This window comes from Heloderma suspectum, chromosome 3 (assembly GCF_057233095.1).
Source record: "Heloderma suspectum isolate Gila_16-S chromosome 3, 16-S_ref, whole genome shotgun sequence".
In the NCBI taxonomy this organism is placed as follows: domain Eukaryota; kingdom Metazoa; phylum Chordata; class Lepidosauria; order Squamata; family Helodermatidae; genus Heloderma; species Heloderma suspectum.
Window position 1 is genome coordinate 199,420,931 of NC_139460.1, and position 13,020 is coordinate 199,433,950.

General features: G+C 44.6%; 1 protein-coding gene across 1 annotated transcript in view; it reads left to right on the top strand.

Moving 5' to 3' along the window:
• NRG3 (neuregulin 3) overlaps window positions 1–13,020 on the top strand; it is a 1,009,392-nt gene that overhangs the window by 723,394 nt on the left and 272,978 nt on the right. The window contains exon 3 of the mRNA XM_084841865.1: window positions 11,863–11,936. Coding sequence (XP_084697991.1) covers window positions 11,863–11,936 — 74 coding nt within the window. The remainder of the gene's footprint in view (window positions 1–11,862; window positions 11,937–13,020) is intronic.

Consider the following 13,020-nt stretch of genomic DNA (forward strand, 5'->3'; position numbering starts at 1 on the left):
GTATGCAATATGAGGAAGTGATTTTCACAGTCCTGGCTGCGTATGCGAGAAGGGGGCCTTGGAAATCTGAAGGAGAAGAGAAGATTGGTAAGACGTGGCTTAACCACACACTCGGAGGTCACATATCTGTGGGCTCTTCCTCAGTCAAAACAGCTGAGGAAATGTGATGGGAGCAAAAAGAGCTTTAGATAAGTGTAATGGCATTTCGCTGGGAGGGGGTGGTGTCATATGTCTACTTTAAGTGCCTACCGTATGGCTCATTGTCACACAGATCCATGCCAGTTGTGTGCACTAACTGGTTATGCGCTGTGTAATAATACGTGCATGGGCATGGCTTTGTTTGCCAAACAGTGAAGCGTATGACAGAGCAAGCATAGCTTTTAGTGCCATGTAGATAGTGTAGGTTTTCTGTAGCCTGGTCTTCAGAAGCAGAGTGCTGGGCATACTTTGTGGTGTAGGCTGGGCTTCAGATACCAGGTCAGGTGAAACCGTATTTCTCTGCAGGCTTGTTCCTAAACCAGTGATTTATCCTATGTGTAAAACCTGATTACCCCTTTTGCTCCCCATTACTTCACAAATGGTGTCAGTCAAGGAGCTGCACCTGTTTGAGTGGCATTTCAGCAAAACACTCGGGCCTAATCAGTGCTGGCTGGCACAATTAACCTTACTAGTAGTGCTAAGTATTTTGTTACAGTTCCTTTCTTAGCAGTTCAATTTTGATGAATTACAGTCTGCAACTGCTGCATACTGTGTTAAACCAGGCTCTGCAAGGTGCAGTCTGTCACCTGCCAACCAAATGGAGGCCATTCAAGTAGATCTGTCATTTGTTTCATGATTTATTTTATTTTTAGTGTGTCATCAGGAAGGGGGATTTCATCTCTGTGTGTTGTAGCTTCAGGGTAAGCACTGGGTGGCTTGGACGTATCTACTTTTAGGGCTAAGATGTTCATAGAATCAGAGCTGGGCCCAAAGATATGAGTCCTGGCATAATGTAGGCTAGAATCAGAATGGAACACTTGGAGACAGGAAGGCCTAGCAACATAGGAAGCATGGCCCCATAAATTAGTAGGGATGTGTGAATCAGCCAAACTCAGGCTTGCTGACATTCTCTGAATTCCATCTCAAAGCTTGTTCTGAATTGACTCTGTATCAGATTGCAAGCTTTCTTCTTCTCGCATGAAAATCCATAAGTATTTTTATGTGCATTTTTCAAATGTACACATGATGTAGAATGCTTTTTCTTTTTGGTCTGCAAAGCACACTGCAAGCTCAGAAATATATGGACTTTGACCACAGATTGTGTCCATGTTTGGTTTGGAAGGTGCAAACTGGTAAATCCTGATAAAAAACAAACTGAAATGAATTTCTCATACATCTGTATGAATGAAGCATAAGCGTGGCAGATGAGTCTGGTTCCAGAGTCAATCACAGGCCAATGTCTGAACCAAGAAATCCACCTAAAGAAAGTTGGAGCAGGAATCCAAGGGTGCAGCAAACAGAAAGGCAAGGATGGAGGTGGACAAGGAAGCTAGAATCCAAGGTGTATGGGAGGCAGGTAGTGTAACTAGAGGATAGGCAGTCAGAGTGACAAGCAGAGAGATCTAGAAGGTGACTAAGGAGTCACACAGCCAAGGCCAGACCTAGAGTCATTTATAGCCAGGGAGAATTAATGGGCTGCCAAAGAGGGGAAGTAGAACCATTCTGTGGCCTGAATGGACAATAATGTCCTCATCCACTCTGCAGCCTGGATTGACTCACCATAAGAGGTAGCAGTGGTGCACGGACCAGGAGTCTCCTGATGTGAGTCACAGGTGACTGTGACAGGGCTTGAGCAGGGCAGAATCAGGACATCAAGAATGGAACATGGTAATTCCAGGAGGAGGCAGTAATTACAAGTTTTGTCTGGAGTTCATTGGGCTTTAGGATTCTGATCCTGGCTACTTGCTGGAAATTGGAATGCACCTTTAATGCCCGTCCCAATAAATAATGAATAGTTAGCAATTTAATCTCTTGGGGCACTGTTGGGTTGATGCCAAGGAGTTGCCAGGGTGTTGGATTATATGGCATTTGGTCCCATCTAACTATCATTCATAGCCCTTTCCTTAACTAAATGGAATTCTGGCTCCATCCACTTTTCTAAACAGGAATTTTTTTAAAAAAAATTAAAACACACTTTGGAGGGAAAAGGAAACATATTGCCCTGTTTTGTTTCTAACTTGTGTTTCTAATAGGTACCTAAGATTTTTCATGTTAGATCCCACTGTTCTAGAGGCTGGCATCATTAACAGAGTTCCTACACCGCCACCCATACTTCACACCTATCTGTGCTTTCCTTTCTTTTTTTTCTGATGATTCACCAGAGCCTGAATCTGTCTCTGGTACTTCTAGTTTTCATATTTCTCAGCATGGATTTGGAAGTGATAAATGCAGTTCCTTCCATGTTGAGTCCTTTCTCCTTGACAGCACAATATATTAAAACTCTCCAATTGTTGAAATCTTTCTTCTTTCTTTCTTTCTAATGCACCATCGTCAGTTACTGTACATCCTCCAACTGATCAATGTCAGCTCTTTCTTCCAATCATTTTAATCTGCTATGGTTTATGCATTGATAATTCCAGCGTGCAGTCTTCCAGAAAGAACATTGGCAGCAAGGAGACAGTGCCGAAAGAGTTTACATGTGTAATTCCCTTCCAGACTCAAAATCCCACCGTTAACACGATTTAACAGTGAGGAACAGAGAGATGTGATTAGCAGTCATTCCTGGAAATTACAGAACAAGATAGTTGAGAAAGTTCCAGATATTATCTGGAACTTTCTACTTCTGGGTCGCCAGTTCAAAATCTAAGCCAAAGTTGATGGAGCATTCTAGAATCCCTCTTTTCCTGAGAGCATCCCAGATAGCCATTTTGCATCACAAGCAATGAATTCTGTCCCTGCTTACATCCTCATAAATGTGAAATAGGACCCCCCCCACTCCCCAAAAAACTGGTTAAGCATTTATTCCCATTCTTCAAATTCTGGTTCTCTGGAAATCATTCTATGGAAGTAGGTACTTTACAATGAACACCTGGCTGGAGATTCTTTTTGCATGGGGGGAGCTGGTGCTCCTTGCACATGTAACATGGAGTGTGAGGTTAAGAGTGCATATTCACTTAACAAAGTAATCATATGGGTGTCAAGGGAGCGCTCTGACACTAGAGCACTCCAGAATCCTATGCTCTGCTGACAAATGCCCAGCAGAATAGGAGCAACAAAGGTGATCTTTGCCTCTCTGTCTTCATTTCTCATGATATTCCACTAGATGCGCTTTCAGGCCCATCTACTGGAGTTGTAGGGATGGGATCTGGGAGGTTTTTGGATCCTGCAGATCCTTGGCGCCTCCCCTCTCCACCTCATTTATTCTCATGTGCATCCTCTCCCAAGGTTGGAACTTCAACACTGGGCGAGGAAGCCACCACGGTGCTTTAAGGGGAACTCTGCAATATTCTATGGTTCCTGGGATGTTCTCTAAATGTGCATATATTCAATGGTGTATAGGCCTAATACTTCCCCATTACAAAGTGGGGAAGTGGGGAAGTGGGGCAAATCAGTCGTGTGTGTATGTACATGCACTACACTCACACCGAACATGTTGTTGGACCATATCCAGAACCATAATCTTCTCTTTTATCACACTCACTCATCTATCACATGTACAGGAGGGCCCCAGGCCAGGTGAGCATCTCTTCGTTTGTCATTAATGGGCCCAATTTAATTTCAAAAAGTGCTGTTCAGTCAACGTTTTGGTTTTAATCACAGGCTTCCCTGTTCTGGAATGTATTTTGTAACTCTTTTGCATTGGCCAGATTTTTTTTTTTTAACCAGTCAACCAACAACAACTCTGCTGTCTTATTCTAGAAATCCCTGGCTTGGGCCCATGTTCAAGTTTTGCCCTGCTTCCCAAATGGGTGACTGCAACAGCTAGCTACTCTAGTTTGCTTCAGCTCCATCTAAGATCAGTCGCATTGTTCACAATCCCAAATACAAAATCAAGTCGATCCAATTTGAAAATCTTGAGGATTAGTATTGTACACGTATCTTTAAACTCTAGCACAAACCTTTTAGATGGCTTATTTATTTCCCTCCCATAAAATTCAGAGCTGTGCATATCAAGAACAGCCAGTAGCCCTTCAGAACTATGCTGTCTTAATTACATATTTCCGCTTACTAGATTTGAAACTAATGACATTTTTTGTTTTGTTTTTAAAAAGCCTGAACTTTCAAAAATGGCCACCATGTAGCAGATTTGACAACAGAACATAATACTGCAGCAGATGCGAGGAAGTAAATAGATGCTTTAGCAGGAAGGGATAAAGAATAAAATGAGTTTTGCTTCTCCATAAGTTACTGACCTGACTGGAACTGGAACTGTTTTGTATTCTTTCAAGCCATCTTGATTTTTTTAAAAGTTATAAGGCAGCATATACTTAAAAAAATAAAAATTAGTTTTATAGGCAACCATCAAATCTGGACAGTATTGACTGCACCCCGCCTCACAAAGGTATGTGTGGGCAGGCAGACTATTTTTTTTTTTTGGTAGGTTAATAAATGTTGTGGACTTCATTGCAATTGAAAGCAAACATAACTCATGCCCACAATCAATTATGTATGTCAGAGATGATAAAGCAATCCACCAGGAAGTAGCTCGTGGCTGCTACTTCCGCTGCTTAGGAACTGCCTTAGAAGTTCAAGTTACTGTCCGTGTTCTGTATGCTCCTCCTCCTCCCCCTTCCTTGTGTAGCAAGAAGAACCCCCCACCATTTTGTCTGAACTGCCAGTCCACATCCATTACCTCAGCTAAGGAAAGCAATATGTCTTTCTTCACTTTTAATGGTTCACTTGCAAGTTACGTTAAGTGAGCCATTGCAGAAGGCAGGGGGAAATGTTAGTCATTTTCATCAACTTGTTTAAGAGTTGCAGAATCATTTTCTGACGCTACATGACGGAAAAAATGTATTTATTCTTCTTGACATATGGTATGTCAGCAAACCCCTATAATTTCTGGCAAGATACCCCAATAAGCTGATCGGGGGGTTTTAAACAATTTATTTATGTGGTATAATTCTCTAAGTGGGCTGGCGGGTGCCAACACTCATTCTGTAGAAGTGTGAAATTTCTCATCCAATTCACTCAAAAACAAAACAAAACACAGAGCCATCATCTTTGATGAGACCACCCACAGCCAGACATAATGTTGCATTGTACACTTATCATGACTCATATCCCTAAAGCGTTCTCTGCTTTTGCTGTTTCAAGTATCCTTTCCCTTTCTGATATGCTCCAGTGGGTCATAGATTAAAACAGGAACACTCAGTAAGAAGCTGGGATGGGTGGGCCTTGAATGGGTAGCAATGCCAGTTTGACCCAGGTACTTTACTCTCTGTGCCACAGTAGTAGCTTGCCAGAGGAGGCAGCTGCTTTCCTACCTCTTTGTGGCTCTTCAGAATGTGAATGGCCAGAGGGGGCAATTGCAGATACCAGCTGTGCAAGGGACAGGTGACACAAGAAACCAATAGGGTTCTCCCTGGTCCTACAAAGCTACAGACTCTGGCCTAGTCCTTAGTCTCTCAGTAGCTTGTCACTCCGGCATAGACTGGGCTCTTCAGACTGTACATCCCTTCATTCCTGCTTGAGTGACTGACAGATGGCCATCCAGCCTGCCTGTTTCCCAGCTTGTCTCCAGACAGATAGCCCTGATGCACTTGTGTAGCAAGGGGCAAACCCCACCCCACCCATTCAATTTGGAATTGAGCTCAGTCAGCCAGCTTAACAAAAAAAAGAAAATAGGCTCAGTTCATTCCAAATGGATCCCAACATTGGGAGCACAACGAATCCTCCCCCTCCCAACTCCTCTGTAGACGCGAACCCGCCGTGCTAGGCTGCTGTATTAGTAGCAAAGGTAGTGCTGCTCTCGCTCCCTCCCTCCCTCCCTCCCTCCCTGATGGTCGAAATGCTGCCGTGGCCCCTTTGAGGGTGGCAGGGATGCTAGGACAGGGTAGGCAGAAGGTAGTTTGGAACCCACTGGTAGATCTCTGGGTGATCTGTTGTAGATGAGCAAGGATTTCTAACTCCGAATTGTTTAACAACAGCAGCAACAAAATGACTCTTCCACCACCCTGAGTTCTCCTGCTGAACTGAAGAAAAGAAGGAAAAAAAACCCTTGGGGCTTACCAGGAATTGGGGTTGTTGTTGTTTTTTCCTGGAAGGACTGTAAACAACACAATACACTATTGGTGGGGCTCTCAGAATCCTTTCATTAGATATGTATGTCTTTAGCAGGGGGCTGTTATTGTTGGATCTCAGGGTTCGAGTAATAAAGAAAGTAGATGCTGCAAGTCCCAAATCTGCCCATCCCTGTGGTAGGAAATGTAGCATCAAATGCCAGGGAGGGAGGGGAAGAGATTCCTTCCCTCCATTCTTCCATTGCAAACACAGACATATAAACAAGTGTGGGAAGAGGGAGTGGTGAATTATTTGTCCAGCTCAGATTCAAGTCTGATCTGGAGACAGTGTGAGGGGAATTGTCTGATTCAGAAGAATACAGGCACACGTTATGAACTCGTCAAATTAAACTCATATACAGGATCGCACCTGATGCCTGTCTCCCAGTACACATTGCTGAAGGCTCTTTTCTACTTTCAGCATTTATTTACTTTCCAATAGCTTGCCCTGCATTGGCTTTTGAAGCAGGGACCTTTACAATTATATAGATCAGGAACATGGAGGTCTATGTTTTCATACCATCTAGAAAACGTGTGTGTGTGTGTGTGTGTGTGTGTGTGTGAAAGAGAGAGAGAGATTGAGAGAGAGGGGGGGGAGAGAGGGGGGGAGAGAGAGAGAGAGAGAGTTATGCTCAGGAATGTGTGTAAATATGCAGTCCTGCAATCAAACCACTCGTTCAAGCACAGAAATTAATGTTGGGTTGGGTACCGAATTGTATATCCTGGGAATCTCAGTTTTTGTTTGTGTGGGTGTGGGGTGGGGAGGCAACATTTCCATATCTTAAGACTGGGACTGAAATGTGTGGGATTGAAATGCATGATACCTAGTGAAATTCCAGAAGCCAGAGCTGTGAGGTGACTGTAGGGAATCTCCTGTGGTCAACGGATACGTACCCCTTTGCCCTTTCCCAAGACTAGTAAAAGCAGAGTAAATTATACAATTTGTTTCAATTTTCACTATTTATACATGTCACTGAATTCTGAATAGCTTGGAACATTAAAAAAAACAAACAGTCTTATTATGCTTTGTATTTAAACAATGTAAATGTATAAACAATACAGAAAAATGGTGGCCTGCTCCTAACTTTATTAAGAACATAATTCCTTGAGATTGGATTGAGAGATTCTGTTCTGCATTCCATAGTTTTCCCAAATAAAGTCAGTAAGGACTAAGGGCAGGGCTTTCTCCATTATGGAAACTACACTGTGGGTGGAACTCCTTACCAAAAGAAACCCCCCTAACCACCACCTTAATATCATAGCCCCATGCATATCTACTCAGAAGTAAACCTAAGGCTCCAGTCCTATACCCACTTACCTGGAAGTAAGCCCATTTAAATTTACTTCAGTGTAGAGGATTGTGCTGTAAAATATGAATTAGTGGTGGTGTTAATGCTTTGACAATTTGTGATTGGGTTTAGAGTATTATATTTTAATGCTCCACATTGCATTAGGTGTCTTTGTGCAGAGATGGGTGAAATTACTACTACTACTAGAATATAGAGTGGCAGCCAAGTTCTGCCTTGCTCTGAGTATTGATTGTCAACACTAACTTTATAGCAGGAGTCTTGTCTAGCATCCATTATGATGTTGCTTAAGCAATGTTTAGGTTTTTTAGACATCTGTGGTCTGTGTCCCTCTATAACCTTTGTGGATTTTAGGGCCAAACACTGAACGTGGGGTGAACACATGCTGGTCATGAGGCTGACCACAAGCATTACCTGTCATAAGTGTTGAGGATTATTAAATTGGAAGGTGATTCACTTAACAAATTAATTAGGCAATGATAATGATTTCTAAATTATTTTCAAGGGACAGATCTGGTGATGTAAGTAATTCAGTATGTGATAGTTGATGGATTGTCATATAAACACATGTTCTAGACAGATGATGGATTGTGATATCCAGAGACAGCTGTGGATGGCAAGGGGACACAAATACTCCCAAACACTTTGGTATGGTAGGTAACCACTGGGAGTCTGAGGATGATGTGGATACAGCCCAAATGCATAGCATCTCCTTACCTTTCCACCCAGCCCCTTGCAAGTCATGTCCCATGAAATTCTATTCTGCTCCTCTCTTACTCTTGACACTCCTGTCCTGGGTGAGATCATACGGAGATGTGAAATTCTGTATCATCACTGTGCTGATGATGATAATCAAATATAACTCCTTGTCATCCAGCCCAAGTTCTTTCTTACTAAGCATTCGACTGTGTTTAATGGGTTGTGGATAAATCAATTGAAGCTGAATCCGGACAAGAATCAGATGGTGGCTGGAAATGGTTATGGGTATGGGTGTGTGTGTGTGTGTGTATTTCCCCTTACTGACTGGGGAATTCCTAAGATTTCTAACTTTGGAACGCTTCTGGGTCCATTAACAGGAGCAGATTGAAGAGATTGCTAGGTGGTCATTTCACCACTGAAAGATAGGGATGGCGCAGGTGCCCGATTGGTTCCAGGAGTCCGGTGGACTCCCCGCTGCCCACTGCCCTGTTCAAACTCCCCCCCTGCATGCCAAGACACCCACACTCAGCCTGGGGCTGTCCAGCGAGTTCTGCGATCGCCATTTTGTGGGGAAACAACGGTGATAGAAAAAAAGCACACATTTGATCTAATGCAAAATTGCATTGTGAATGGCTGATATACATCAGATTACAGGTGTAAATGGGTGGCTTGATGAGCGGGGGGGCTCAGGCATGGGTCTGGGGGTGCATGAGCAGGGGCAGAGGACTCGGCAGGCACCTGGAGAACCCAGACAGGGGGCATCTGTTCATCCCTACTGAAAGATCACTTATTTCTAGGGATGTCACGACTCACGAGCGCAGTTCGGGGTTCGGGAATTCGTCAAGCAACCGCTGCCTGCGACCCCTGAACTGCACCCACTGAAATGCTGTCCTTGTTCGTCCCCCACTTGTACCCACTCGCGCTCCAAAGTACTCACCACAAACCTGTTCAGTGAGCGCTGCCATTTCCGCGCCTTTGTTTTCTAGGAAAAACAGGAAGTTTAAAAAATGCACATATTCAAATATGTGCAGTTTGGAGCTGGTAAAGCTAAATAAGCGCAATATTAGAGGTATAATCCCTCTAATATTGCACTTATTTAGCTTTCCCAGCTTCAAACTGAGCATATTTGAATATGCACATTTTTTTAATTTCCTGTTTTTCCTAGAAAGCAGAGGCGTGAAAATAGCGGCGCTCACCAAACGGGTTTGCAGTGAGTGCTGGGGAATTCAACGAACTCGTGTGTGACTCAAGCACAGGTTTGGTTGTGGGGGGGGGAAGCGAGCAGGGACGCTGCTTCAGCGAGTGCACAGAGAACTGAACTAGCGTGAGTTCTTACATCGCTACTTATTTCTCACTATAAAATATCAAAATAGTCAGTGTGAAAATTAAATAAGGATGGGTGGATTCTCTACCTGCTGGTACATGGGGAATCTTCCTGCTGGGGGGAGGTGATCCATTCCTCCCCCTGGAATCCTCTTTGGCTGGCTCCACTCTGTGGCAATTCCACAGAGCTGCTGGCCGGCTCCGAAGCGCCAGCGATACAGCCGCCATGCCATATTGCTGGCTGAGGGGGATTGACTGTGGATGCAAATGGTGTCCAGGACACCCTTTGCATCCACATTCAATCCCCGTCAGCCAGTGATATGGCATGGTGGCTGTATCGCTGGCAATCCAGAGCCAGATGATCCAGCCGAAGAGGATTCCACAGGGAGGCAGAGGTAAGTGTTCTGTTCCGCCACAGACTCCAGGGGGCTGGATTCTTTAGAATCCGGCCTCATTGGAGTAGGGATGGCAGAGAATTCTGCCACGGATTCTTTAGAATCCGGCCCCCCAGAATCCGTGGCGGAACGGCCTTCTGCCCCCCCCCTGCGGAATCCCCCCGGGACAGCACTTACCTGGGGCAGCGGTGGCTCCGGTGGTGGTGGCTCCGGCGGTGGCTCTCCTGGCCGGCCATGGCAGGGTTGCTGCCACTGCCATTGCCGTACTTGGACCGTGATAGGCTATGTAAGAATTTACGTAGCCTATCATGGCTAACCTCAAAAAAAAAAAAAACGCAGCATACGCAAATGGCGGTGGCTACGGCAGCTGCCATTTGCGTTCCCTATTTTTCGCTGATTTATCTTACGTAAATATTTACGTAAGATAAAATGGCGGGAAAAAAGGGGAACGCAAATAGCGTAGTGGACGCTATTTGCGTTCCTTTATTTTTCGCCGTTCTAGCCTACGTAAATATTTACGTAAGATAAATCGGCGAAAAATAGGGAACACAAATGGCAGCCGCCATAGCCGCCATTTGCGTATGCTGCGTGTTTTTTTTTCAGGTTAGCTATGATAGGGTACGTAAATTCTTACGTAGCCTATCACGGCTGTCTGGTTGGACGCAAATGGCGGCCACTATGGCGGCCGCCATTTGCGTCCGCACCAGGCAGTCTGCGGCCGGAAATCCAGCTGCGGATGGCCCTGGCTGGCTGCTCCACTGCCTGGCCATCGAGGATTCCAGAGTGGAGGGATGGATCGCCTCCCCCCCTCCAGCGGACATCCCCACCCGGAACAGGGTGAGTAATCCGTACACCCCTAGAAAAAATGAAGGAGTCTTCTGGAACATCAGTTACATTTGATCTGAGATTGCCTAATGGAGACCTAGAGTCCAGGGCTGGTTCACCCATGAATGCCCATTTCTTGATTTCCATGTTCCTGATACCTAGCATCATCAAGTGCTGTACTTGGACTATTGAGACCTGAGTTGAAATCCCCACTCATTAAAAAATGTTTAATAGGAATGTATTAAACTTAACTATTTCTATTATATGTCCATTCTTTAAAAGAACAAAACTGGCATTTCACTGTTGTTCTCTTTTTTATATAATATCAAAAATGGTCAAACTGGTCTTACGGTAAGCTTTCTGGATACTAAAATGTCTTGCTTATCAATGCCATGATGCAGTGATTTCCTGAGTGGGTTCTGAGAAACCCGGGGTTTGTAGGAAGAGTATCAGGGATTCCTGATTGAGATGGTGACAAATGGCAGAGCTGTGCTCCCCTGAAATATAGCTCCCCCCCTTTCTGATCCTCCCTGCAATGTGCAGCAGCAAGAGAATGCTGCTGAGTGCATCCTGGAGTGCCCTTCAAATAAATGCCAAGCAGCATGGGAAACCGTTCAGCATGGCACTACCTCACAGGGCTGATTGCATGGGGGTCAATTCCATATGAAAGACCCAACTGGGATCCCATCACACTGAAGTAGCTCCCCAGGCTTCTGGGAACGCATGTGAACAGTGGATGGATGTCACAGTCTCAGCTGAAAGGGGAAACAGTGAGGTCTAATGGGCCTGGCCAGTACCCTATGTGAACCAACTAAACAATATCTCCAAATCCTTGGCAACAATGTTGAGTTCTGTGGCAGATGTGGTATTTCTCAGCAGGTGAGTTGAAAATATTCTCTGGAGGTAAACCCACTGCCACTGTGCTTCAGATGGTTAGCAAGTTTTTTTAGGTCAGTCATATCCTCGTAAAGAATGTTTCCAGTTGACTGATGTGTTGAAATTAGCCTGTCACTACCGCATGCGTATGTTTGTCATTTTTCCCCTTTTTCCCAGGTGCAAAGAGGGCTACCAAGGAGTCCGCTGTGACCAATTTTTGCCGAAAACCGACTCCATCTTGTCAGATCCAAGTATGTCAATTTTTTTTTCTTCTTCTATCTTTATTATATGTTGGAGGCAACCTTTGCCATGAGATGTGACCGTTTGCTCATTGTCAAAATTCCACCTTAGCCCATTTCATGAGCGTATACATTTTTTTGTATAATCACATAGCCCAAGACTTCCTCATTATGTCATGTTTTCTGCAGGAAAATAGTTACATGGAATAAAATATTGTTTTGTGCCACTATATATCCAGTTGGGAGTTGAAGTTAAACAGAGCATGACTATTTGTATTTCCTTGAAAACAAAAATTAACCTTTTATTTCCTATATCTAAATCAGCATAGCAGGTACATGGAAGTAAATCACACTCTGGGTTTGATGCACACATGGAGGCTTATGGCTTGGTTTGAACATAATGGTAAACCTTGGTTTGTTACAGGAACAAGCCACAGTGACCCCCAGGCTCCCTCTCCCATCTCTGTGCCTCCAGCATGGCCATGGGGAGTAGTTAGGAAGTTTCATTTCTGTTTTAGACTAACCACAGTTAAGTGTTATGTCTGACAAATTGCAGTTAGTCTTAAATATGGTTAGTTGAAATGAACCAACTTCAAATTATAGTTGATGAAGCTGGCTTGTTTCAACTAATCATAGTTAAGATTAGCCACAGTTTAGGATTTGGATGCAACAACAACAAATGGTGGAGGGAGCAATCCTATGGCCATTAGTCAGCAGCTAGACAGCCATTGGATATGTGGTGTTCCGGGAACCAATCTCTCCCCCACTTCCGTGCTGCCACACAGGCAGCACAGAATGGCCCCGGGCTCCGTTCTCGGACAAGGAGCATGGTGTGGCCGAAACAGGGCATTCCGGGAGGCATCCTGGGGCGGGGAAGGTGGAAATGCTAGCATGACATATCCTGTGTGTCATCTGGCAGCCTCCTCCCCTGCTCCACTTTCCCACAGCTAGACAGCTTAAATCAGCTGTCTGGCTGCAAATGCAGGGCAGGGGAAGTGCGGAGGGAACAATCCCGTCCATGCTTCTTCTGCCCTGCATTGGATAGGTGGTTGCCTCTGCGCTCGGAGGTAGCCGCCTATCCCCATAGGATTGTGCC